The 27,366-nt window shown below is 36.1% G+C and overlaps 1 protein-coding gene and 1 pseudogene across 1 annotated transcript in view; one reads left to right on the forward strand and one right to left on the reverse strand.

Annotated features, from left to right (window-relative positions):
- The window catches only part of GPC6 (glypican 6), a 245,333-nt gene that overhangs the window by 75,657 nt on the left and 142,310 nt on the right, over positions 1-27,366 (reverse strand). Inside the window, exon 4 of the mRNA XM_053455371.1 lies at positions 17,588-17,753. Coding sequence (XP_053311346.1) covers positions 17,588-17,753 — 166 coding nt within the window. The remainder of the gene's footprint in view (positions 1-17,587; positions 17,754-27,366) is intronic.
- Positions 19,716-27,366, forward strand: part of LOC128475259 (outer mitochondrial transmembrane helix translocase-like) — a 43,641-nt pseudogene continuing 35,990 nt past the window's right edge.

The raw sequence follows: 27,366 nt of genomic DNA on the forward strand, positions 1-27,366 counted from the left end.
CTTTGTTCCATAAAGCAAAGCATTGTGTCTTTGTGAGTTAAACAAAACAAATGCCTTACATATGGTGCTCCAACATGGTGATACAAATAATGTGAAGCAGCGAGCTGAACAGCTTACCAAACAATTATATCCATGAATCGTTTTTCACATAAGATGTTAGTAGGTAACACTGTCTTTCCATCTGTTTTTGAAATACGACCTATACATTACTGTGCATCTATGTTTGATCAAATACACAGAATTAGTTATCCTGCTCTATCCTTGTTTAAAGTAAAATAACTAGAAAAAGAACATTAGTTAGTTCTCTATAACCTGAAGCAATAGTTCCGAATGACACTGATTGTTAAGGATATGAGAAAAACACACCTTACCTAGAGGGAAACTTGTGGCACGCCCTACTCTCTACCCATTTCCCCATTAAAAATATAGTATGTCCTGCGATGTGTCCTAGGCATAGTCAATGGGACAGCCCACGGATATCAGCAGAACTTCCTACTGCTAAAGAGGGCTCTAGGTATGGTCATCAGTGGCTGGAATCTGTTCTGGTTTACTTATGGTTAACAAAGCTAGTGCCAATGCTGATACCCCATGTGGGCTGTCATGTGCTTTCATCAGCGTAACTAAACTAAGAACCTAAGCAGTCAAACATAAATTCTTGAGGGCTGGTTTTGAAATCAGTAACCACTATCAAGATTCTGGTCACAGTATGCCAAATTTGAAAAAACTTTTACTTTGGAATCAGTGTATATATTTTAATATTTGTCCTGTAATTATCAAAATAATTCCAAGTCCTAGGCATTTCAAAAATCAATGCAAATTCTTTATACGTAGCTAATACATATGGGAAAAGCCTAAATATATTAAAGTATTTGCATATATTATATATTGTTTTCTTATGAAAATAAAAAAAATATGGTTAGTATAAAAACAAACCAAAAAAGTGGGAAAATTAACCTACAATATTTAGATCCATGGTAGGGAAAGGGCATGAGAGTGAACGAGAGAGTGAGTGAAAGTGAATGTGGGCACTGGGCAACTAATTTTGTTCCTGTCACGGAAACCCCCTGAGGCTGAGGACACAAGGGGGTAGGTTTGAGTTTTGGAGGGGGCCATGATGGATTCATAGAGTGACTCCTTACCTGCTTGCCAAGTTCCCTCTTATGTCTGAGTCACCCTCATTGGGGGGCACAGGGTTACTGGAAAACCCTGTCTGGTCTGCCCTAACCAGACCCCCATGGATGGAAACACTCCATGCGCCTGATCGGGACCTAGCTGCAAATCCGTGGAACTGCGCGGTGGCAAGGGACTGCAGCGATGCCTGCCGACAATTGTAACTGTGTCGCTATGCACACCTGTTTCCCCACCATGTCACTCTTTTGAGGTTACACTATGCTTGTGGTGGGAGGTGGTTACGGGGAGGAGGCTCGTTTGGGAACCCTGGTTCTATCACCCATCTTAAGAATTCTTGGAACATAACATCCTCAGACCCTGAGCTCTCCATTGGTACCCCAGGATTGACGCCACTGCCTCAGAATCACCCTCAAATAGTGACTCTTTTTCAGGTGGGCATTGCTGGCCACAGAACCGTATGGAGGTAGATGGAGGTAAATCATGCAATCATGCAGGATGTTACTGATTTTAGAGCCATAATTACAGAGCACCATATTGACTGGCCTTCGATTGTCTGTGCTAACAATTTGTACATTTGCTCTATCAACATGTTCTTGCAAATATTTCTGTTGTTTTATGTGCACACAATATTCCACAATGTGCTCATTAAAAGCATGTGACGAAGTGCAATATTAGCCACTAATAAAATAATTTGTGTAACTGAACTGAAGCTCTCAATTATGTTGATTTTTTTATGGCATAATGTATAATGCAAAGCCTTCTAAAGTATAATGAAGATAAAAACATTTCACAAGGCACACTTAGTATGTAAAACATTTTTTGAAAAGAAAACTACTTTCAGCATTCAGATTGGGATGCAGCATTATTTTATCACCAACTTCATTTTGACACATCGTAGACTGTAATAGTCTACAAATAAAATATGTGGCATTTTAATTAATAGACTCCTATTCATATAAAATTGTGTCTCTCAATGTAGTCCTTTGTTTCCATAAGTAAATATCAGATTTACATTCATGATGTAGTAGCCTTGGTAAGAAAATTGAGATTTTACTGCCAGGTAGTGTTTTATTTACTCTGCTTGTTCAAATTTTTCTATAATCTAATGCTTAGCCAAACAACAAACACAAACCAAGTTCCCTTTTTTTTAAAAAATAAATTATATTTCTGCTTGATTTTGTGCAGAAAACTTCAATATACAGCATGGATCCAGAAATATAGCTTTCTTATTCCCAACAAAATGAACATATGTGCAGATGAAAAATGTGCATGAATGGGTATTGTAATAGAAAACTATTTAGTTCCAGTGTAGTTGCATGTCAAGACTATTGATGTTCTTCTGAAATCTCTCATTTTAACTGAGGAATAGTTATGTCCCCAAATAATGTAGCAGAAATTGATGTTCTTTTGAAGTAGAACAATCATTTCTGAGATATAGAAGCAAGGAATTTGAAAGTAGTTCTATACTCAAACATCTTTTCATTTTACACCCATTGGCTAAAGGTAAAGGTGAACTCTGAAAAATGCACAATAGTAACATGTCTTGTATATGGCTAAGATTCGTTATGAAAGCCGTTTTTAATGCATATTTGTAGGTTTTGACCAAACCATAGTGTTAAGTGCCCCCCCAGCACACATGTGCCTCATTAATGGTGTCTTTTAATAATACATGCTGACAGCTACCCAATATTACACTGAGGATGTAGAATCATTACATGGGAAATAAACTGTGCAGAATTCTATGTACCTTCTGTCTACTATATAACCTGGATTCTGTTACAATATATATACATAAAGCAATCTATTCTGCCCTAAGCTGACTAGGCCTAGGGCAGTAGGTTCAGGGGGCATGCAGAACCTCCTCTTGGTGCTGCTGTGACAACAGAGGACAGTTCCAACGACACAGGGCACAATATTGGGACTATCTCCTGCAAATATGGATATCTGATTGCACTATGATAATAGTAATAAGGGGGCAATTGTGGGATTTGGGGAGGAGTTTGGGAGGAGGGTTATTTAAAGTTGGTAGTTCCAGGGGTAAGGAGCCATTTTGTGTGTTGGTAGTCATTGTCTCGGTTAATGCTTCTATGTAAACTATTTTAGGTTTTACGAGACAATGACTGTGTAACTGGGCTGAGCCTGGCCTGTTGAAGCTACATTTTGTCATAAAGGGGCTCTTCAGCCATCATATGCACTTTAAATGTTCATGTGTTTTTCCAAATTTAGCTTAAAGCAGTTTCAGGAATAATCAGTTAATGGAGGAGGAACAGGACAGCTTCTGCAGCAGGACAGTCTATGTCAGGCAAGTCCTTTAATATGCATTATTCTAAAGTGGGGGTGTCAGGAATATAATACTATTCAATTTAAGTCTTGAAAAATATAAATCTCAATAACTTGCAAACATTAAATAAAGATAATGACACCTATGATAATTATTGTTTCCCCACAGATTCAGTTCTTCTTTAAGTATTATGAAAAGATTAAGTAAAAAATGTAATAAAATGTGCATTTTAATGGCAGATAAGTACATATATGACAGCTTTTATGATATGGTTTATGAGGGTGCTGAAAATAATGCTTTCAATAATGCCATAGATTATTTAATTTTTATTTTATCTCAGATGTGATGGTTACCATTTAAGCCCCAAGTGAATGTTTAATACATTCATACAGCTACAGAGTTAACGTTAAAGCAATTCTTTTTTAAGACAAAAGGCATTGCTTCTGTAGACACTAATCGGAGAGTGGACATTTTCTGAAACAGCTGGATTTTGATTGTTAGACTTCAAATCATTTTCAACTGATATAATTATTTTGCAGAAAATATAACTGAAAATAATAAAACTAAAATGAAAAAAAAAACACAAAAGAAGATCAATAAGAAAAATAAAAGTATCCACAAGTTACTCAGTGTGTCTTAAAGGGTAAAAAACACAGTAAATTGAATTTAGAAAATGTATTCATATTATAATTATTAAATCATCCAGACTGTCCAGAACTATAGCTGAAATTACATGTTTTACAGCTGCATAAAAATGTATGATCCTAAATAGACTAATAACTAACTAAATATTTAGAGACAAAATGTGTTATAATTAGAAACATTTATTGTGGATATACTGTAAAAATAACCTTAGTTATTTAAACCTAGTGTCTTCCAGGGTTTGGCTGCCCAGAGCCACATGTAGGGGAATCACTAGCCCCAGTTTGACCTAAAAAGGCAGGGATTGGCAGGATGGGTGGGTACAGATGGAGAGTTGCTGGAGAATACATTTGTGGTAAAGCAAATTTTAAATGTATGGATTGTAGTTATAGTTGGCATGAGCATAAAGACGTAACAAGCTACTGTGCATATGTAGCTGTAGGTCACACTTACGTTATTGCCAGTACAGTCCTGGCATTCATAGAACCTTTTTTTCAGGGCAGGCAACATATTAGTACTGTACAAGGAGTGGGCATATGCAGGATAGGGTGGTCTTATTATGGTAATTTTGAGGGTAGGAGGTGAGCAAGCGCCCCTTCTCGCTGATGCCTATGGTAGGTGGTCTTATTAAGACTGACTTCTACCTGTAACTATTACGCAAACCAAACCACAGATCAGTAAACGTTCCCAGTGTTTCCTTAATAGGTGCTGAATATATTCTCTATGACATATAAAAACTTGCAATTTTACATTTAAGCAAAGTGTGGAACAATACAGCAACAAATAAAAGCAATTAATGTGTGTCCCCCTTTGTTTTGAACATTAAAATATCAACTTTAAGTAATAGCACTGCAAGTGAAATGAGAATTATGTTTGACCATACCTTCTGGTTCATCTTTCATGTTAAGCTGAGCTTTTATTTCATTATTGATCTGTGTTGTTAATAGCATTTTTGTCTTGTGTCAGGATCTTCTAGCCTAAAAGCAAACATCCCTTTGTATAATATTCTGAATTCAGCAGTTAAGCAGTGCTGTTTGGAATGTGCTAAATGTACATTATTATTAGATGAAAATAGGGGTGATACTATTAAAAAGTACATACTATCGTAGATTAAGAAAGTACATTTACATACTATGTACTCTGTGACTGCCGACTTCATGTCATTGATGTTATCTTTAAATCAACCAATGGGATGCAGGCTAATTCAAATTAATGAACACCTCTATGTCTGAAATTTACCCAATGAAATGGGGATTTGAGTTCCCTGGCAATGCGCAGGGCAATGTACACCTCGGAGCAACTTGGCCTGGGGAGGCTAATGGCATCCTGAGTTAAAGGTGCATAAGAGCGACCCTATTGGTCACCGGCAGGGGGCTCATCTGGCATCAGCCAGTGAGGAGCAGCTGCCCTTCATTGGTTGATGGCAGAGGAGGCCCCTGCCGGTGACCAATAGAGTCACTCTTACGGATATTTAAAATCCTGGCGCCAAAGCTGTTGCATACTGTTACCTTGTTAACCCTGTATTAACCCTTGCTAAAAATGAGAAAAAAAGAAAAAATTAACGTACATGAATATCCGCCCAAAAAGAATATGAGAACGGGCGAATATTCATGGAATACAAAGGGTTTTTTTTTTATGAAGGTGAACACGAAGACGAACAAGAAGGCTTGGCTGGCGCCCAAGACTATTAAGAAGAAGGTGTCCGGATCTCAACATTATCTGTCTGGGAAAAGTAACTGAGTCTCCCTAAAACCACAAAAGAACTGTGGTTAGTTCTCCAAGATGTTTGGAACAACTTACCTGCCGAGCTCCTTGAGAAAAAAGTGTGTGCAAGTGTACCTAGTATAACTAATTGTAATGCCATGGAGAAGTAGAACCCCAAAGAGTGGAGCATACCAAGCTAACAACCAGGTACAGAGAAGAGGAGCAGTAGCGTAGTGAACAGACTGGGTCAAATTAGGAAAGCAATTCGGAGCCAAATCAGAACCAGGAGCGTAGTCAGCAAGCCGTGTCAATGCCAGAAAACCAAACCAAGAGCATAATCAGCAACCATAGAGCAGAGTCAGCACGCCGGGTCAAAACAGAGAATATACCACAAAACTGCACAGGAGCAAATAAGATACTAACCAAAGGTAACTCAGGAGTGAAAGTACCGGGCTTAAATAGTGGATCGGGACTGCCCGGGGAGCCAGCAGAGGGGGCCTTGCCACGGGAGCAGCCAGAGAGCGGCCAGATCGGGTAAGAAGGCAAAGGGTGTTCATACCAATATTGAGTTGATTTGAATTTTTCTTCTGTTCACTCACTTTGCATTTTGTTAAATGATACAAATAAAATATTAACATGTTACATAATTTACATAATTTGTCCATTCCTTTTGCACAGTGCTGGATATCATACTGGAATGCAGTTACATTTTAAATAATTGGTTAAACTGTAGAATTTTGAATCCAGTAAAATAGAGTAAGATGAGTAAAATACAAAAAACATCCTTTTTGCCACTGAAAGTACGTTTTCTTCATAAAATTATAAAAGGAGCCATGAAAGCTTTAAAACCCAGCATTACCATACAAAGACCCAGGAGACTTGCTAGGCTTTAAAGTTTTTTCAATTATCTTGGCAGTCAGCCGCGCAACAGCTACATTAGTATCTTATTAATTCTGAAACAGTCATCTTAGCCATTCCAGAGCTGACAGTTTGTAACCAACATTTTATCCCAGATTACTGTTTTGCTCTATACAGCTATAAATAACAGAAGTGATTGTTAGGTTACAGACTAGAACCCTCAGCCCTTGTAGCTAAATTACTTGAGTTTATAGGCTTATCCACAATAATATCTCTTAAGTTAAATTTCCATATAAATGGCTGCTCCATTTGTAAAATCTAAGAATGTGACCTATGATAATCACTGTTCCAATTAATTCTCATTATTTCTATTAATTGAAACTATTATAGGGACAAACAGCTGTTTTTATTCATTTTGTCCTGAGATTTTCTTTAGGGGAGGGGGTTGCAGGAAGAGTACTGATGTGAGTGGAAACATTTCATCTTGATAATTTAACCCTTTAAGAACCAGGGCTATTTTACACTACATGACAGGAGCAATTTTCGTGCTGTTGCTATGCCTTTCTTTAACCATTTTTTCACTCCATCCCCTGTGTTCCTTGCCTTGTTGCCTGTCCTTTGTGGCATCCTGTACCATGTATGCATGTCTTGCTATGTATATAATTGATGTGCTGTGTATTTCTGTTCAGCTGTGTTTGGTTTTGCTATTACCCTGCCTCCCTCACCTGAAGCCTAGAAAACTCACACCTGATCTAATGAACAGGCTTTATATCCCTGCCTCCCAATAACAGAGGCGTGAGTTCATTAAGTTCTTTGGAGCCATAGTTCATGCCAGATGCTGGATCTGGCTGTTGGACCGACCGACCGACCGACCGACCGACCTGCCTGCCTGCAATGCATTGTTACAAAAGAATAATGTTTTGATTAAAATCTTAGATTACTAATATTACTAAAAACTGTTAAGAAAAAATGAATAAAAGAACCATGGTCACAATGTTTTGTTCTAGGACTGCATCAATACTGCAATACAGCAAGGTACTCTGGCACAAATTGTGAGCCTTCTGTCATTTGCACGGCCCAGGTATCCCAGTGGGAAGATAGTCTTGCAGAACTGAGCATGTATGTGTCCCAAAGCTCTTCTCAAGTACGCCATTGAAAACAAAGACAAATAAAACAGAGTAAAAAAAAAAAACACCAGAGTATTATAGGCAGATCAGTTATTGTGGAAAGACACTTAAGACAATCCGTCATACACGTTGACATTTATTTCTCACAATCTCTGATCACACAGCGCTATCGAGGACTCAATAAGAGAACCTTTTGTTTGCATTTACAGTAAAACATACACCATGGTAATGTGGCCACGAAGACACATGTATTAGAGGAAATATCACTGAAATAATGTGCTAGGTGAGAATGTTAAAAAATAAGTATTTAAGTACATTAAACAGAACATATATTATTTGCGACATCATTTCATGGTACACAATGCCTCATCATTTCCAAAGCCAGTCTGCTGCTGTGTTTTAACAAAGGTAAGGCAAAGGGGTACACGCGTCTCTTGCCTTTACATTGTGTATTCATATTTTAGGCACTACATATTCCATTGTTTATATAAGATACAACATACAATGTAAGCCGTATTTTCAGTTTAGGCTTACAAATATTGTTTTTATTTGTTTTAAATATGTACTTTTCCCACAATATAAAAACAACTCGCACCTGGAAACAAAGTATTGTTTTTATGCTTTCAATGTATTCATTAGAGCACCTCAGAGAAGGTTTATGCAAGTGTTTTATTTATACATAAGTGAACAATTTACTTCAAAGTTAGGCACCTTCATAACATATGGTATCTTATTTGTAAATTTTCACAAAAGCCAAACACAAATTTGAATAGTCCTCCTTGTTCTAAAATGTCATGCAACAGTCCATGCTAGTGTTGTGCATACTGGCTCTACAGCAATCAAAAGGAGTGTGCGGTTTATATAAATTGTGTTTGGAAAATATTTTTAAAGGAGACCTGTCATACCCAAATGATGCCACAACTCCACCCAGCATTGAAATGATCTATTATGTTAGTGCTATTTAAATTTAACATGTTTGCTTTGAGGATTGTGGATATAGGTGTGATCGGAGGACAGGACTTTACTAGAGTTTCTTATGTAACCTATTGACTAAGTGTAGGGACTGGGCTCTGAGGGAATTAGCAGGGAGGCCCGATGAAAGGATTTTGGTATCCTGGAGTTGGAGATGGTAATCCTAAAGCATCAAAACAAAGGCATGAGGCAAAAGCAGGGTCAAAAGGCAATCCAAATGGTCAGGGCTGGTAGCAAAGGGTCGCAAACCTGTTGCAGGTTGTCACCTTCGTCTGTGGAACAGTAAAGAGAAAAAGTATGGGATGCTCTGCCCCTTCAGCTGCCCGCCTCCTAAAGGTACTGTGTCATTGGGCGCCAGGACACACATCCTCCCCGGCTGTATTGCACATGCTCTGGCTTAGTGCAGCATCTGCGCTACCATAGGCCAGAAATGCAGCCTACTTGGCAACTGCGCAGGCCTGCCACGAAGGACCACAGTCCCAGGGGACAATGTCATGATAGGTACCCTCTGTGCTGAGTAGGACAATATCTCAGGGCCTGACACTAAGGAAGCCATTTAGAAGAACAATTATGTATTTCACTTATTCAATTCAATGTCAAGTAATTTTGTGTGGCTAATATGCAAATTATTCAGAGCTACCAAAGGGATTTGAGCAGGGATGTAACGAGAAAGCACAGGGCCGCGGTGCAGAAAATTACCCAGGGGCCCCCAACTACACCGAGCAACATGTCCCACAGTGTCACCTTTGCCCCCAAGCACCTTATCAGTGCCCCAAACAGCCTGCCTGTGCCATCTTTGCCCACAGCTTGTCTGTGCCATCATTGTCCCCCTCTAACATACACTATGTCACATATAAGTAAACACATTTACACATGCTAACACACAGACTCATACTCACTAACACACACATGCACATCATTCTAACACACACACTCCCTTCTCTCACACCACTCATGCTAACACACACTCCATCTCACATCACTTAGACATACATGCTCGCACACACACATACACATCCCTGCTTATACACACTTATATATCCACATCCACGCTCACACAAACTTATACATCCACATTCACGGTCGCATATAATTAAACATAAACATGCATGATCACATACACTTATACATACACATTCATGCTCACATACACTTATACATAACATTCATGATCATGTACACTTATACATAGACATGCATGCTCACATGCACTTATACATAGATATGCATGCTCACATGCATACAAACCTACATACCCCTCCCTCCTGCCCGCATCTGCTTACTTATCCTGCAGATTTTGGTCCCCACATGCCTATCTCTCTCTCTCTCTGTGCTGGTTCAAAATTGTTTCACAAGGGCCCTTCCATGTTTCTAAACAATTTCAAAGCAGTATGGAGAGAGACAGGAACAAGTGGTTGCAGGGGTCGCCTGGGACCCATAGAGAGGCGAACACCATCGCTACTTCAACTGCTGCAATCCCTATAGTTATGCCACAGGATTTGGGTCCCAAAGAGCAATTCTCCCTCCAATAGAGGGACTAATTAATGTAATATCCTTTGCATAAAAACAAATGTAGAAATTAGGGGGTGAGCTTGAGTCTGTCTCTGCACACCCCATCAACAGTAAAATAAAAATAACTGAGCCCAAGAATAGTGATTCTATTTATTCACATTAATGTTTAGTCTTGAAGTGTCTCCTTCAACAGTAGGTAGGTCTGGCTCAACAGTTTCTTACACACAGTCGGGAGGTCTGGCTCAACAATGTATGTCTGGGTCTGGCTCAGCTGGGCTCTGCTTTGTATTTATTTAAAATGAGATTATCAACTAACATGGTAAAAGAGATAAAGTTCTAAAGTTCTAATTTATATCTGTTTTTCTTATACCATGTAAAAGGAATTTAGTAACGGTCTTGTATTCATGGTATGTGTAATACCACTTCACTCATATAATGATGATTATACCATTTAAAGTTTGAAAACCATTTATGAAAAAGTCACTAACTTTAGGGTACTACATGATTAAGATACAATCTGATTTTCTATTGTTATTATTATTTTTTTAATTGTTTCATATAGCGCCATCATATTCCACAGCACTGTAAAATATTTATACTGTTTATATTTAATAACTTTTAAAGAGAATACGTTTGAACTATACATTTCCTTATTTTACATTACGGCCATACAGCATGTTTTGTATACTAGCTTAATCAAATATAACCTATTCAGGATATCACTGTTCGAAGAACAGTACAAATCATGTACTGTATTTTGGGCTAAGTGTGTTAAACCAGAGAAGTTTTGCAAACAGTTACCTCTGTCCACCAGACACACGGTCTAGTAGTATGAATAAACTGAGTTATTATTCTTATTTGCAATGGCAGGCAGGGGAAATACAAATAAAAAGAAAAGACAATTTAATTTACATTTTTCCATTTTCAGAACTATATTTTCAGAAATATGTTTAAACAATCCATTATGTTTTATGTTCAATTTCCATACTATTATATTGGTAAAGTAATACAACTGCACCTGACCTTCTCTTTTAAAGGGATTACAAGTTGTATTTCTCTGTGAAGAGGGACTCTAATAATAATTTTAGGTAAATATAAAAGTGAATTTCTATGGACATATTAATCTTTAAAATGAATAGCACAAAGGTTTAAATAGCAATACTAATCTTTTCTAAAAGTGTGAGCAAGCGTATTTGATATCATTACAGATATAATTCTGTTTTATAAAAAGGTCCTTTATGGAACACAAAATATCTTAAAATTAATTTTGTGCTGTACTGTTTAGAATGCAAGCTAACATGTAAAACTGTAGACACAAAAAGAGGAAAAAAAATTGAGAAAAATAAAACCTGTGCTGGTAAAATATGAATTATCAAGGAGAAGGTCGTTCTCAATGACCTTAGAAGAGTGCAGTAAGAAAAAAGAGAAACTGCTGATAGCACTATTGAAAGTAGTGGGCTAAGAGACTGGAATTAAATTGACATAAGATTCAGTTTTGATATAATATCTAAATAAAACAATAAATATTGTATTGACATCCAGTAGAAATATTGTATTGACATTCAGCACAAGCACTAGCGTTACTAGGAATGGAGGTAGGATCTAAAGTTCCATAGTTTACTGAAATTAATTTGAAATTGTTTATTAGTTCAATATAATGAATTCTGGTGGGGATGTGGCAATTTAGAAATGGATTGGGAAGTATTGTTCCCACTAATATTTGTGGTCTTTAGAGGAAAATGTCTCATAATAGGGGCAGGATGGCTTTACAAATTGTTTATTGGTGCTGAGCATGGAAGACTTGCAGTACAAATCTGTGCCAAAACGGAATTCAAATTAAGAACTATCACTTTTAGTAATCCACGGCACTTTAAATACTATCACCATTCCTAGCAAGGCTAGTGCTCATACAGTCTAAACTTTACATCTGAAGAAGCCTGCTGGTGAAACTAAGCATATGGTGGTTTTGACGCGAAACAAACACTTTTTTATTTACTTTTTATTAATTTTTACTGGATGACAATACTTTATTATAATTATTGTTTTACTTAAATACTCTTAAGTTGCATTTTATATCAATTTAATTCCAGTCTCTTAGCCTACAACTTTCTATAACACTATGACCAGTTTGTCTCTTTCAAAGTGCCTATGGTAGTCTTAGAAAAACAAAAGTCTACCGTGAAAAAAGGCTGATTTATGAAAAGTTACAACTAATAGTAAAGCTTATATATTTATCTTTGTCATGGATCAACTTTTCATGCTCAAAATGGCTAAGTAGAATGTTGAAAGTAGACCACTAGTTTATTTTAATCTTCTTAGCTAAAATATAGTTCTGACAGAATGTGCATAGAACATCATGCTACATTATGCATTCCCGTATGATGGTTATTAAAGTCCCATAGGTAATTAATTTACTTACCTAAATGTTTCTGGAAACTGGAAGCCTCCTGGAAATCAGAACACTGCAGCGATTATGTCACACATAACTCAGCATGCAACGGAATTGCGTAAATACAGATGTCACAAATGATATCTGACATACTATATGTAAGCTGTGTATTGCCAAAAAACTGCAAAAAAACTGTTTTGTGTATGGGGTCAGTCTACTTATGCCAAAGAAAGAAAGAAACTGTGAATTGTCCTTCAAACATTTACATTATTGGCATGCTTTTAGGTCTATCAATGTAACACTAATTGCTATTTAGAATGGAAGTGTTGAAAGATCGACATCAAATGTAGTTATTAAAAAGCTCTAATTGCTTCTAAGGTAGGACAAATTGTGTTTCCAAAATGTCTAGTTTATTGCAGCAAATTAAGCTCTGGTGTTTTCTCGAGCACTGTATTAATATGAAATGCTTAGTGGATCTAGTACAAAATAATTAAAAAGGCTGAACATTTAGAGAGGCTAAAAAAGAGCATAATTGAAAGTCCTCTGGGAACTAGTAATGAGTGTTAATGCACACAGGGTGCTTGTAGTCATTGGTTAATTCTATTTCTACAGACACATTAACACACACATTTGCTGTTCAAATGGCTAAAGACATTTGTTTCTAAAAACAGCTCATATTTTCATAATTATAAGACATTTTTTAAGTGGCATGATTTGTCCACTTGGCTAATATTTTTCCCAAGTAATGAATGTATTCAAAGCACTTTCCAGTTCATGTTTACAATCATTGCTTAGTCCTCTAGAGAAATTAATTCAAGAATGCTTCACTGAAAATACTGAAAAAGGTAGGGTTAAAACAAAATCTCACTGAAAAAGGTAGGGTTAAAACAAAATCTCACTAACACACTTTGAGCCATGGGTAAATTCAGAGCCACTCACATTAACATAAGTAGACACTCAAACTAACACAGCCATTCAGACTAACATACAGTCACACCAACTCACACACGCCAACATACCTAGAAACAAAAACACATTTACCCAGACACACACTTACCCAGACATACACACTAACATACCGAAATGCACACATGCAAAGGGTAACATCCCCCGACACATACACAAACATAAACATACCCAGACACATCCACACACTAAAATACAGTCATATACACACACTCACACAGACATACATACTCAGACACACATGCTAACATACCCAGACACACACAAACCCAGGCAGACACACACTGAGATGTAACTAGACACACACGCTAACATACCCGGAGACACACCCATATACCCAAACAAATATGCTAACATACAGACATACCCAGACAGACACGCATACACATACCCAGACACACATGCTAACATACCCAGGCAGACACACAGGCAGACACGCAGACTTCACTTACCCAATCTTCAGCTTGCCTTCCATGCAGCTCGCTGCCACACTATTCCCATAGGGTCCTACAACACGATGATAGGTGACCCTGCCTTCTTTTTTAACAAGGGTATCCCTAATTTTTAAGCATGCTGTCTCAAAATGGGGGAGGTATTTCCCCCATGCCCCCCGGATCTGCCCATGCATTGAGCTTGCTCCTAAATTTGCATCATCTCACACATGGAGTTGTTTTTTGTCTGATTCTTAAAGAAACAAAACAAATAAACCAATGGATGAAATACCATTTAAAATATTCCTCCAACTATGTAAATTGTACCACTTATAGCTCTAAATGCAGCATTAAAAGCATAATTGCCCCTCCCATGCCCCTCTTAGTCAGATTAATCCAAGGCTCAGTTCTAGTACCCCTTCTGTTCTCCCTTTACACTACCTTACTTGGCAAATGAAACGATACCATCTGTATGCTGATGACACCTAGTCTACCTATCCTCTCCCTCTCTCTCCCCCTCTGTAACTAACTGCCTTGCATCTGTCTCTGCCTAGATGTCTGCATATTTCCTACAAATGAAGCTTCTTCATGTGTTGTTTGTGATCTTTGCTACGTCCATAAAAATTAGGCATAAAATGTGCCTTCAAGCGAGACATTGTAAAAAACACATAAAAATGTTTGCATTCATACTTATTGTAATATTTTAATTCCACTGTCAATCTAAATTACATAATAAGGGAACAAATGTGAAGAATAATGCTTTCAAAAAATAACAAATATTTTGCTGGACAGATAGATGAGCTGATCTTGTAGAATAAAAATACTTTACATTTAAAATATTCCATGCCTGTGCCTTACCCACATTTGCTAGTAAAATATGAGCTAATAAGTGAGTTCACTTTTCTGGAAATCCAAACATCCAACATAATTAATAATACTATGACAACTTGGTAAGTTTGTGATATCTCACGTGAATTGTGGGCCTTTCACTGGAACACCCATCTCCACCCCTGTTATGCATTTGCAGTGGCAAATTAAGACTGCCAACATACAGAGCTGTCAGTGATCCTAATTGGGATACTGGCTGGGAAAACAGGACTGTTTTGGCACATTTTTGTAGCTATATCTTGAAACCTCTGCTTTAATTAAAAAAAATAATAAAAAAAATATCTTAAGCTTTGGGTAGCCATCAGCCAGTTGTCCTGCTGCTATTCTAATGGATCCTTAGCAAGCTATGGATGCACTTAAAGTCAGAATCATGAAAGGTATTTTCATGACATCATAAGTTCTTTTTAATTAAGAAACAATAAAATACAATTCAATAAAGTAATTCCTTTTTAATATTGTTTCAAAATGTATTTCTTTAACATTTTTTCCACGTTATCTAAACATCAACCAGGTGCTCCAGAATTTCATCATGCTATGGGGCTCATGATGTCACTTCCTCTAGCTAACTCAGGTCATGCCAGGTATGTGTCAGTGGTGTGCAAGAAAATACAGTTGGTGTCAGTTTGTTACAGATTTAGTGTTTTAGAATTGTGTCTACATAGCCTTAGTCAATACATTAGTAGCAGTAAATCTATTTCCTTTTTATTTAAATTATTTAAATTTTACGTTTTAAAAAATTATTTATCCTCATTGAAACTGTGTTGAGGCCTTTTTTCCTTGTAGGTTCCCGGGATGGTCATTGTTCACCCTAGGAATCGGCACCCACCTCCCTGAACATTAAACGGTAGTCACTGACACAAAGACTTATCTCAGAGTAGACAGATGAGTAAAACACACTTAAATCTATTTAAATCCACTGTTGGTTAGCTAGGCCTTCCATCTGGGTAGGTACACTCTCAATGCATTTTAGGTATATGGGAAAATACAAGCCATAAAAATTACTTAACACTACGTCAAAATAAAAATTACAGATTACATTGAAAAATCTGCGATGTTTATTCAGTATAGTATATATGCAAGTCAACTATAATAACTGAATTATTATAATTTTCTTCAGGCAGATTTAAGAAAACCTAATATTTTCTGTTGCATAAAAAAATAATACATCAATGCCATGTGGACAGTAATCAAAGAAATATGTAGGTGTAAATTTAGAAACATAATAAAATAGAGGAAATCTTAAATAATAAATCTTTCTGATCCCTAATTATGTATATGAACATTGGTATTCTGTTTAGTTGGAAATCGCTGCAATTCAGAATTGTTTTAAAAGATTTACAAAGATTTGTCACCTCAAATAGCATAAAAAAAGATTTATCTGAATTTTACTGTTTTTCTACCCCTTGCTGTTAAAAGTATATATTTTGGTGCTCAGCCATTTCCATTTAAATGACTCTTTTCAATTTTCAGCTGAAATACTAAGTGAATCCTAGGACTTACTCTCCATTTGAAAGAACTGCACTGAAGTCCAAATACAGTGCATGTGAGATGCAGGGACAGTATATAGTGCATACATATGACTGGAATAGTTAATGATATTGGACCTCATCATATATTGTCTCATTAGAATGCCAAATAAAATTCAATGAAATTAATCTTTTTGGAAAATGAAGGCGAAATTAGAGGGAGAGTTTAGTGAAATATATCATGTACATGAATATTCAATAACGTTGGGACTTCTGTCTAGACAGTTTTTTTCTGCAAACTGATTAGTAAGACGGGTTGAGTTTTTTGGTTGCTGACAGTTGTTCTTTTCTCTGTGGTGTTGTTAAAAAACAACAAATAATTCACAAACCTCCAAATAACTGTGTGTAAGAGAGAAACAGAATACCGTGCAACCTCACATTAACCCTCCAGCAGATCAGCAAGCATGGTTTACAGTATATAAAAAAGAGAGATGGTGTATTCACATAGGGAGAGTCATAAACACAGTAACTTGCTTATCTAAATCCAGAAAATGAAAACAATTTAATTTTTACCCAGTCCCGATTAGCTAGAAGAGCTGACCAATACAAAAGTATCATGATAATGTTGAACTCAAGGTTGGAGACAGTGAAATGAACAATCTACAAGAAGTAACACATATTTACTCCAAAATAAAAAGGATGAAGGAATTCCTAAAAGGAGCAAAAGAAGGGAAATAAAAAAAATAAGTTATAGCTGAGAAAAACAAGAAAAACACCTTCAAAACAAGCTGAATTCATTGATGAATTGGGAAGATGTTTTAGTTGGGATATTTCTACATGACACCGTGCACGCCTTCTACACATGCACATTGGCACATTTCTATATGTCCTTTTCAATAAGATCTAGAAGTAGTATAGAACATGGTTCTTCAAACTTTTTGATTTACTTTAAATGACTTAAAGTAGTAGTATTTTGCTTTATATACAGTACCTGACAGTGAACAACGAGTTCTAAATGTGTTTTAAGCAAGTCATATAGTGATTACTTGGTAACCTAGCTGGGCTCACCCTTGGATAAAATTTGCCAGCCCTCACATTTATGGGTTGAATGTGCATTATTATTGCATGAGAAAAAAGAATGCTGGTTTAGAGCAAAAGCTAATAAAAAACATTATACCAAATGCTAGTATTTGAAAAATGAAATAAAACAACTCCCTTACCTATGAAGAGATTCCATTCAATATCTAGATCTGCTTGGTTAGCCAGACAGCCTTTCATCACGTTAAGGCAATAGTTGTTGCACGGTTTTACACTGGGAAGTCCACGACAATAAGGACAGTATAACATCTTCATGAGAGCACGGATACACTTTGGATTTGGGCTGATCTGTAAAAATTCATAAAGATACATAAATATCTCAATCGCTCAGTATTCGCAGACTACACAGATTAAAGATTTGGATTAAATCTTATTTGGGAAAAACAAAACAGTTAACTCTATGAATTTGGTATGAATTTGAAAATCCAAGTAATGTAATATTTTTTCTCTCGATACATAGAGGCTATGGTCCAGCTCACAAATGTACAGCTAGAATGTATCTTTGGGTAAGCATTCCTGCCAATTACCTATATGTATAAAAGTGGGTGAACTGTGCATGTCTTCATAAAATGTACATAATTCTCCTAAATTATTGAACATAAACATGGACTCAAATACTGTTATTTAGAATTATTTATAAAAAAATATAGTTAACATTTAAAGAAAGAGTTCAATTGAATGTAAACAAGTTATGTATGAATGTCCCAGATCATCGTAAATATATATCTCCATTATTCTTGGCAAATAAAAATTGCAAGCATATATGATGTCGATGGAGCAACATTTGGATGACACTTCAAATCGCAGTAATGACTCCGCTAGATCAGGAGTTTGGAGGATAGTAAACGTTTTGTCTCCCTGATTATCACTATGCATTGTTAACCCCTTTGCAAACATATGGACCGTTTGTGACTGAAACATCCGTAAAGGGTTAGGCCCCGATGGATGTACCTGCATGCCATGCATTTCTCAGTACACTGTTATATAAGGTAAAGACCTAAACTACGGTCTTTAGGGTGCTATAACCCTCAGTACTGAAGGGGTTAAGGGCAAGTTCTTCTAGCAGGAAATGCTCTCAAAGCCATTGCAACAATTGAAAGCAGAAAGGCCAGTTAACAACTATCCATTGGGATTCCAATACAACTGACAGCATTTGTCCCTTGTAAAAAGATTTGAGATCATCAGACAGTGCAGACCTATATATCGCTATATTGGAACGACAATGTTTTTATTCACCAAATGTATTTCTATGGCAAAGATAAAATTGCACAGTATATAATCTGTTGTAACCTGTCTTCTGACCCAAACACTCACTAGCTATTTTGCATTGTCTTATGCATGCTTACATTTTGCTCAAGTACTCTTCTGTATATATCAATGTCTAACAGCAATGTCTAGCAGCATGGAGCAAAACTGCCTTAATTTTAAAGATGACAATAACATGCAAACAAAAAGACTAATAAAGAACTGTCATTTTTTTCTTAAAAAAGCAACAATGGACAATTACGTGTTTTATGTGTCATTCCTATATACTGGTATATCAATATTAACTCAATGTTGTGTACAGTGTATATGAGCCTTTCTCACATTATATATATATATATATATATATATATATATATATATACACACGTTTAGAAAGTTACACCTAGGTACTAGAATGATATTAGTATGTCATATATTATAGAAAATGCAAGTGGAAAAAGGAAATTCAGCTGATAATAGAAAGTAACTTGTACAATGTAGTAGTTTTAAATGTGTTTTCAGTTATGATTGTGAGAGGGCAATTATATTATTTGGTAAACCCCATTTATTCATCCCATTAAGAGTTTCGTACCCTTTCTCCTTCTGTACATTCTTTTTCTTTTATAGACAGTTTCTCGGTTGCTACAGCCTACTCTCCGAAGATCCGTTTTTCTAGTGTGTGACTTTTAACGACTGAGGTTTAACGACAGTCTGTACTACAAGTAAAAAAAATGTAATACCTTCCCTTATGGTTTTAGTGTTGGTGCAGAGTATATTTCTGCAATCATTTTGTTATGCTTTGTTTAATTTATAACATTAATCTTTTTTACTGTGCCTCACCTTGTTGTTCACATGGTATTTTTTTATGTTAAAATGATACAATCTTATTGCCCAGCAGAAAAGAATAACATAGGTTATTAAGTAGCTGCCTGCTTTTGTTTGTACAGAAAATACTTTTTAGAGACTTTGCTAACATTTTGAGTCAAATTAAAAGGTCTATGGTCTATGGTCAAAGCGAAAGCCCCTGGAATTCTCCCGCAAGGCAGTGCTATGCCAATAGCCTGGGGGTATTATGATGGGGTAAGTACTTTTTTTTTGTTTAGCCAACTTTAAGTGGTAGGTACCAACAAACAGCTTGTATAATAATGAATATGCAAGCTGCTTTGTGAGTGTTAGCATGCAACTAAAGTTGAATCTGCTTGGTCAAGTTAACCAGTACCTTGACTAACCACTAACTAAGACTAACAAAATAAAGCAATACTACAATACTATTTATCTAAGTCTGTATTACATGTAACAACACAAGAGTTATAATAACATTAAGTGACTATGATGCGAGTTGTGGTTTTTTTTAAGTGCTAATGTAGTTGTTCTTTGCCCCCAGGTGCTCCTAAAATAGCATCCAAGCTGGCCCAGCATGCAGTTCTCCATACAGAACTATGGGCTACAGTTTGGGCCAGTTTCTGAGGTGGGAAAATTATGCTCAAAAGGCATTAAAGAAAATTAGCGATCTATTTAAATGGGCTCAATGGGCTGTTTTCATATTAGTTAGGTTGTTTGCTTTGTGTTTCCCAACCTGCGCAACCCATCATGACAGGTGAGGAGCAAAAGAGGGCAGCCATTACAAATGCCAGAAAAGTCACAATCTCCTACAATTTACATGTCAGCAGAAATGCAGCCTTCCAAGGCTGCCCTAAAAACATCATGCACAGTATAGTTTGGGCCAGAACCAAGCACTGGCAGGCATAGCCCTCCAGTGACAGTATATGTCAACTGAAAGCACTAAATTTGTGGTCAAGCTTGTCACAGGGTAGAATGGAAGATCTTGCCAGAGGCATATCAGGGTGGGGAAGGGGACCAGCATTCTGTTAATGCCACATCGACCCTAGCTAGTTAGCCATTAAAATGGTACCTTCAGCAGAGTAGACAGAGGTGTTCCTTTTAAGTCTGAGACTAGAGCTTCTCTCACTAACATTAAATGGAAAAAGCTGAGAGTTCTTATTTTTTTGTCCAACGTCCAAGCTAAATTGTGCTCTTGTGTGAATAAACAAACAATAATAATTAGCATGCTGAGCAGCTGAATATAATTATATTGGAGGGGGCATAGTGGTCCTCCAGGGTCACACCTGATCTTGATCTGCCTCTGCCTTTTTGTTAATGTAGCTCTTGCATTACCATGTTTAGTCTCCTCATTTGAACTATTAGATGTTTCTGTTTGCAGTTTACATTTCTATGTTGAAATTTTAGTGTTTTATCTCTGAGCAATTTTTTCTTTTATAACATTATTTTTCTCCATTATCTAAATTCAGCAAAGAGATGGTTAAACCTGATTAATCTGCAAATGTATTTTGAGTGTAATAATGAGTAAATGATTTATGTGAAAGCCGTACTTTAGAAATATCAACTTAATATGGGCTAATTGCATGATAAAAGGGGTATTTTTTTAATATCCAGAAAGATATATTACTTGCATTTATTTTGTATCACAGCAACCTTTGGATAAGTTGTAATTTATATCAACTGTGAAAGGTTAATATGGTGATGGATTATACTCAGTGATGCATTCTTCTCATCATAGGCATACCCTAAAGGGAAGCATACAAAGGTGTTCCCAGGTATGTCTGGATTGAGCCATACAACCAAAATAAAGGTACTGTGTATCAATACGGCTCATCTTATCAGGTTCCTGATATGTTGGAATCACTCTTTTAGTATACCTCTGAAATGGAGGCACCACGACATGAAGAGCAGATGTTACATGGAAATCACTTGGAATGTAGGAGGAAATATGTTACAGGTCAATGAAAAGTATAGCATTAGAGGAGGCTCGTGAAAACATATTTATTTTGATGTCACCAGTTATATTGATTCAGCTTGCCATAAGATAAGATTCTTTCTTTAATTGTCAATAGGGTGTTCTTCTACTCCTTATTTATTATGTTACGAAATATATAAATGCAGGTACACCTACAACTTTTCTATTAAATCTAGAGAGATGATGCAAGGAAGAGGTTAAGGAGAATGTGGTATTGCTGTCCCACTTTCACAATTGGGGATCAGAACTTTTTTTATACACTATTACTAAATGTAACACGGTGAATCACAATATACTGTTTTAAATGAATCCAGGGGTCATCGTTGCAAATCTGTTCACTACCAGCAAACAGGAATTTCATATTATTTATAAATACCACAGGGAAGTATATCTAGTTTTACATCAATCTGTTTTTCGCAAATGACTTCCAGAATTTCTATTGGGGGAAAAAAAAAATCTTTCTTCATTTGGTTAGCTTGAAAGATGCTCTAGGATTATTATGGCCCTGAAGCCTGTAGTTTGGAAAATACTACAGCATAGTTAAAACGCTGTCTGATCTTTTTTTTACCAGCAAGTGTTCTATACATATTGTTAAGGTTCATTCATTATGCAGTTAGACTTTTTTATTACATTACACAGTTGCAGCTGAATATTTTATAGTCTCACAATCCACATACCAATATTTTAGAAGCTCTTTAATATTCTATATTCTGACCTTATATTACTCCCAAAAGGGTTTCGATGCAGAGAAAAAAATAAATAAGAAGCAAATTATGTTGAAAACCAATATGTAAAACTTAACATCTTTATCCACTGGAGTCGTTAATTGCTCAGTAATAGTCTATTACATTGTCTTGTTTGAATATAATAAATGGAACATCTGTTCTGATAACTAGTGATAAACCATACAAACATCCTGGCATCTAGCATCAGAACATCTTTAAAGGGGCCCAGCCATGCAAAAATAAATCTTATTTTACTTACTTTTATCTTTCCATCTATAGAACAATATATAATAGTTAGTAAGGAATAATTTCATGTCAATGGCTGCCTTCTTATATACAAAAAAGCATCAGACAGGCAGGAGGACATGAGACATATGGAGTAGCAGTATGCTTTAAAGATTATTTTTCTTTTTTGTAAATACTTGTAAACAAAATGTGTCTTTTATCAGTAATCTTCATCTTGTTCGATTGAGCCTAAGTAGCCCACCATCCTTTCAGAAGGATAATGTGTCCCATCAAACGAGATGAGTTCAATGAGATGCATCTCCTTCAAAGCAAATAGCTTCCTAGTGCTGCTCTCTAATAGAAAATGCCTGACTTTGGGACCTAAATGTACCTCTTAGCTCAAAGCCCAGAATATGTGGTGGTTATCACAAAACAATACACTAGAGACATATGGCTCACAACATTATACAAATAAACATATATACATATATTATATGTTGCACATTTTATTGAAAGATTTCTGTGCCTTTACTGTCCGAGATGTCTTGCTCCCTCTGCATTAATCTTAGGAATACCCCCTTCTTCATGGAACTCGCACAGTTTACACAGTATAAAGGCCAGCCATTAATCCTGTGCAGAAGGGTTTTGGCAATAAACACATCAACATGCTGCAAATGGCATACTTATCTGACAAGCAGGCTGTAGTAATGGTGCATAAAAAGGAGTTAGAACCTTGGCACAATTACTAGTGTTTCTAACTTACACATTGTGTTTTCTAGGAGATATGATAGATGAGCTTTTAAATATTATTACAAAATAATAATTTTGATGCCAATTTATGTTACATGGAATACCAAGATCAATACAATTATTGAAAGCTCCTGTAATGATGCCACTTTCTATATAAAATGTTTTGTCCTGCTAACCTTTCGGGTTTCTGTTGCATAATTTAATTGCATAATTTACCTCTGGCAGTTGATGGAATGGAATATATGTGAAACTATTGATCCCATGTTTCATCAGTACTTGGTCATCATTCATTCTGGTTTCACTTGATTTAGACTTTCACAGATAGCAAATTAATTGTTTCTCCAAGAAGCCATCTCTCTATGTACATTACTCATGCTCTACACAACTGGCTTATTAGATCAGATTATAAACATCATTCTGGTCAGAGCATCATGATAAATGGCACTGAAATTAAAAAAAATAGCTATTGACCTAATTCTAGAATTATAAATTAAAAATACTAAAACATGTAGGGATTACTTACTTAATTGTAGATAGAGGTTCTGTATAACTATCTCAAATCCTAAATAACATTTCACCATGTTTAACTTTTGTAGATAAGTCAGCACATTGCTGTAGCCTTTATGTTCTGATTATATAGATGTCTGTTGCGTAATATTGTGTCTATAGCAATAAGGAAGCTTAGTTCTTATAGACTAAACAGGAAAACAAAAACATACATTATTTTGTAAAGAGATTGGTGTACTGTTTGAAAAAACATGTAAAGGAAAATAGGAGATCCTAGCAGGTTCTGGACAGATATTCCTGGATCTTTTCTTCTCGGTTCTTCCAGAAGTATTAGTATTGTCACCCACGTGAAGGAAATGTCTGATAATATGATCTGATATTCAAACAGTAAAGGTGTACTAGGGCTTGCACCAAGCACAGTTACACCAGCACTAACAGCAATGAACCAGCTGAATGTGGTTGACAGGGGAGAGTCTACATTGTCTTTAGAAACCACGGACATGCTCTGCTGTCCTAATTCATTCTGACCATTTTTTACAGATGGCATAGCACATTTTCATAAACAAATGGGTTAAAGAACACAATAAATATTGCTATGAAATTTTACTCAATTCTAATTATACGATGCTTATAAAATGCTAATTTTAACCTGTAAAATTAGCTTTATGAAAGAGTCATTAAGTTATGGAAAATAACATTTCATCTAATCTTGCATATCTCAGTTTCCCTGAATTACTACATTTGTTCCATGGAAAAAAAATTAAGCTATTAAGCTTAAATTGTATGCAACATGAATGTAAATGACAAAATGATAGAACATAGACTGACATCTAAGGTAAAATGCCAATTTCCCATTAGTTTAGCTTATGTGTTAGATTGTTCTTACAGCAGCAGAAACTGGTAGTGTAGCATTATGCTGACACTACATGAAGTTATATTCTACCACACTGCAGCAAGAAAACCTTTATTCATGAAACAATTGCGTTTCTAGCAAAAAGTAGAATTCTCTGAGCAGTATAAACTGACTCTCTTTAAGACCCCAGTGGTGGGTACGGGGCACAAACCTTAACAGTGAACACAATTATGCCTCTGAAATTGGATCACTGTTTTATCACCAAATTAACACTATAGGCTTATTTTTACATGTGGAACATGGAAGTAATTTTCCATTATTGGTTGGTCTTGCCAGTCTGCTACTTTCTGTTTTACCCCCAAAAAATAACAAGATTGTTGCCAGTGTTCTAGAAATACTCCACTAATGGAACATATGTGCAAATGTGTCTACACAGTAGTAATCTAAGATGCATTATATCGTACCATTTAACCTGGTACCCGGTATGTATAATATAGAGGCACTGTCATGTACAAGAGAAAGACATAGTACAGGAAGTGTATTATAACTTTATACTTCCACTAACTAGACTAACCATTCATCTTAGGCTGTAGAGCATACATACATCCAGATGGTTCCAGTGTAAAATTAATCACATGAATATCTAACATCAGAGCATCAAATGCCTGTTTAATGTGTGTGAGGGGTGTTGCTGCCCAGTTCTCTTTTATTAGTTAGTATGTTCATGCAGTAGGGGGCACAAACAACATAATTTGCCTAGGGAGATGGAAGCCATAAGGCAGACCCTGCACCCTGCAGATGACCGCTGTCAAAGATATAACAAGAAAGCAATACTTAAGTGAAATAAAAACAAAACAAAAACATAATAAATATGTTGCATATTCTGGGAGAGCAAGAAAAGGAAAATCATGGTTTACTATTTTGAAAATTAGCATGTCATTTGCATATGTGACATTCCCTATAGTGTTACACTTAAAACCAGATACATGTTGAACTTAATCATCGATACCACAATAAAATGCAAAAGGTTTCGTTTTAAATCCTTAAAATTGAAAAGTCTGAAATGACCATCTTACAAGAGATGTAATAATGAACTAAACTAAAGAAAAGAATTTCACATTACTGAGCTCACTGAATTAGAAAACGCTAAGTCAGCAATGCAGTCAGAAGAGTTAAGTCAGTCATGCAGAGAACATTTATGGCTGTGATAAATAAACAGAGATGGCTATAGAGAGAATTAATATTCACAATCCGTTGGAACATAGGAGTCAACACTGTTGACCTTGATTGTACTCTATTGCTTTCAGTTTTGGCATCGCTAGGCATAGTATTTTTTTTCTTATCTTTATTAGTGATAGAAAAGAGTTACATAAACACCTAGACACCTGAAGTAGTATAGCTAAACACAGAAAAGGAATTCAAAATGTCAGAAGATAGCAACCTCAATATCTCCTTACGTCTTCCCCATTGCATAGGTTTGTTGGTTCAAGAGAGGGGATCCCTGGTAGGAGGCAAATGTTAGTTACTCATTAATAGGAAAAATGAAATGACCATTGTAGTAGTAGCTAACAGACCCACAAGTAGCTATGCAACATGACAACTTTAGTTTACAATAAAATAACAAAAAAATGAAATTAAAGCGCTGTAAATAATAAAAAAGAGCTTCAAACCAATACTCAGGGTAATCTCCCTTAAATTACCCAAACTATAGAATAGATATTCTTTAGTTTACAATAGCCACAACTACCCCAGCCATTATGTTTCGTTATGTCTTAGTATGCTATGTTTTCTTTGTTGTTTGTTCTGGAAGAAAATTCTCAGATCTGTGTCTTTTTTATCTTATCCAACCCGTCTTCAGGCTATGCGCACCATACATCATATTACTTACCTTTTATAATAATTACACATCACATACTTTCAGGGTACTATCAAACAGTTGGTTTGCTTTCCATGCTCTTTTAAGAGGTGTCAATTATGAAGATTTGGGCTCATAACTACACATTGTATCCATTTTTTGATGTGGTATGGCTCTAACAAGATATATTGGGGCAAATCACTTTGTTTTATTATATTGCTATTGTCCAGACAGTGTTTTCTCTGTGCGCTGTGTTCTAGATCTGAATAAAAAACTTTTAAATAAAAAAAGAAGTGATGTTTATGAAAGACTCTTCAAGCTACTTTTTTTTTCCACCCCCTCCTCTCATCATATTTACATTGAGTTGGTCTGGTTAAAGACTGTGGGTCACTAGCTGAGTGGTTTATAGCTATTGTACATTTAGCTACTGGGATGTCTAGACTAGAATAAGAATGACTTCAGCTGGCATTTCTATGATGACTTTTTCTGCGACTTTATGGGTTTTACACACATAGCATTTTGGATATTGTTCAGTAGTGCACATTGATCACGTTGCCTGGCAGATGTATTTAGGGCAAATTTACCTTGCCTTTTTGCTGGACTTTTTTCCCTGGACTTATTGTTTCCAGCCCCCAACAAATGGAAAAAAACAAGCTAGGTTAAGGACTGGACCTAGTTATTATGCTTACAGGCTTTGTTGCAGAAATTACAGAGTGGTGAAGACAAAGTTGTTGTTGAATAACCCACTATGCAGAAGGCTGAGAAAAAAAGCAAATACGATTTCTAAAGACAATACATACAAGAATAGGTAATATACAGAGAAACACTTTATACCTTTTTAATTAAAAATGTCTTGTGAACATATGATTCCAGAATGAAACGTCTGTAAGTATACAGCAGGAATAATAGAACATGCTTGGCATCTG

Source organism: Spea bombifrons, chromosome 2 (assembly GCF_027358695.1).
Source record: "Spea bombifrons isolate aSpeBom1 chromosome 2, aSpeBom1.2.pri, whole genome shotgun sequence".
In the NCBI taxonomy this organism is placed as follows: Eukaryota; Metazoa; Chordata; class Amphibia; order Anura; family Pelobatidae; genus Spea; species Spea bombifrons.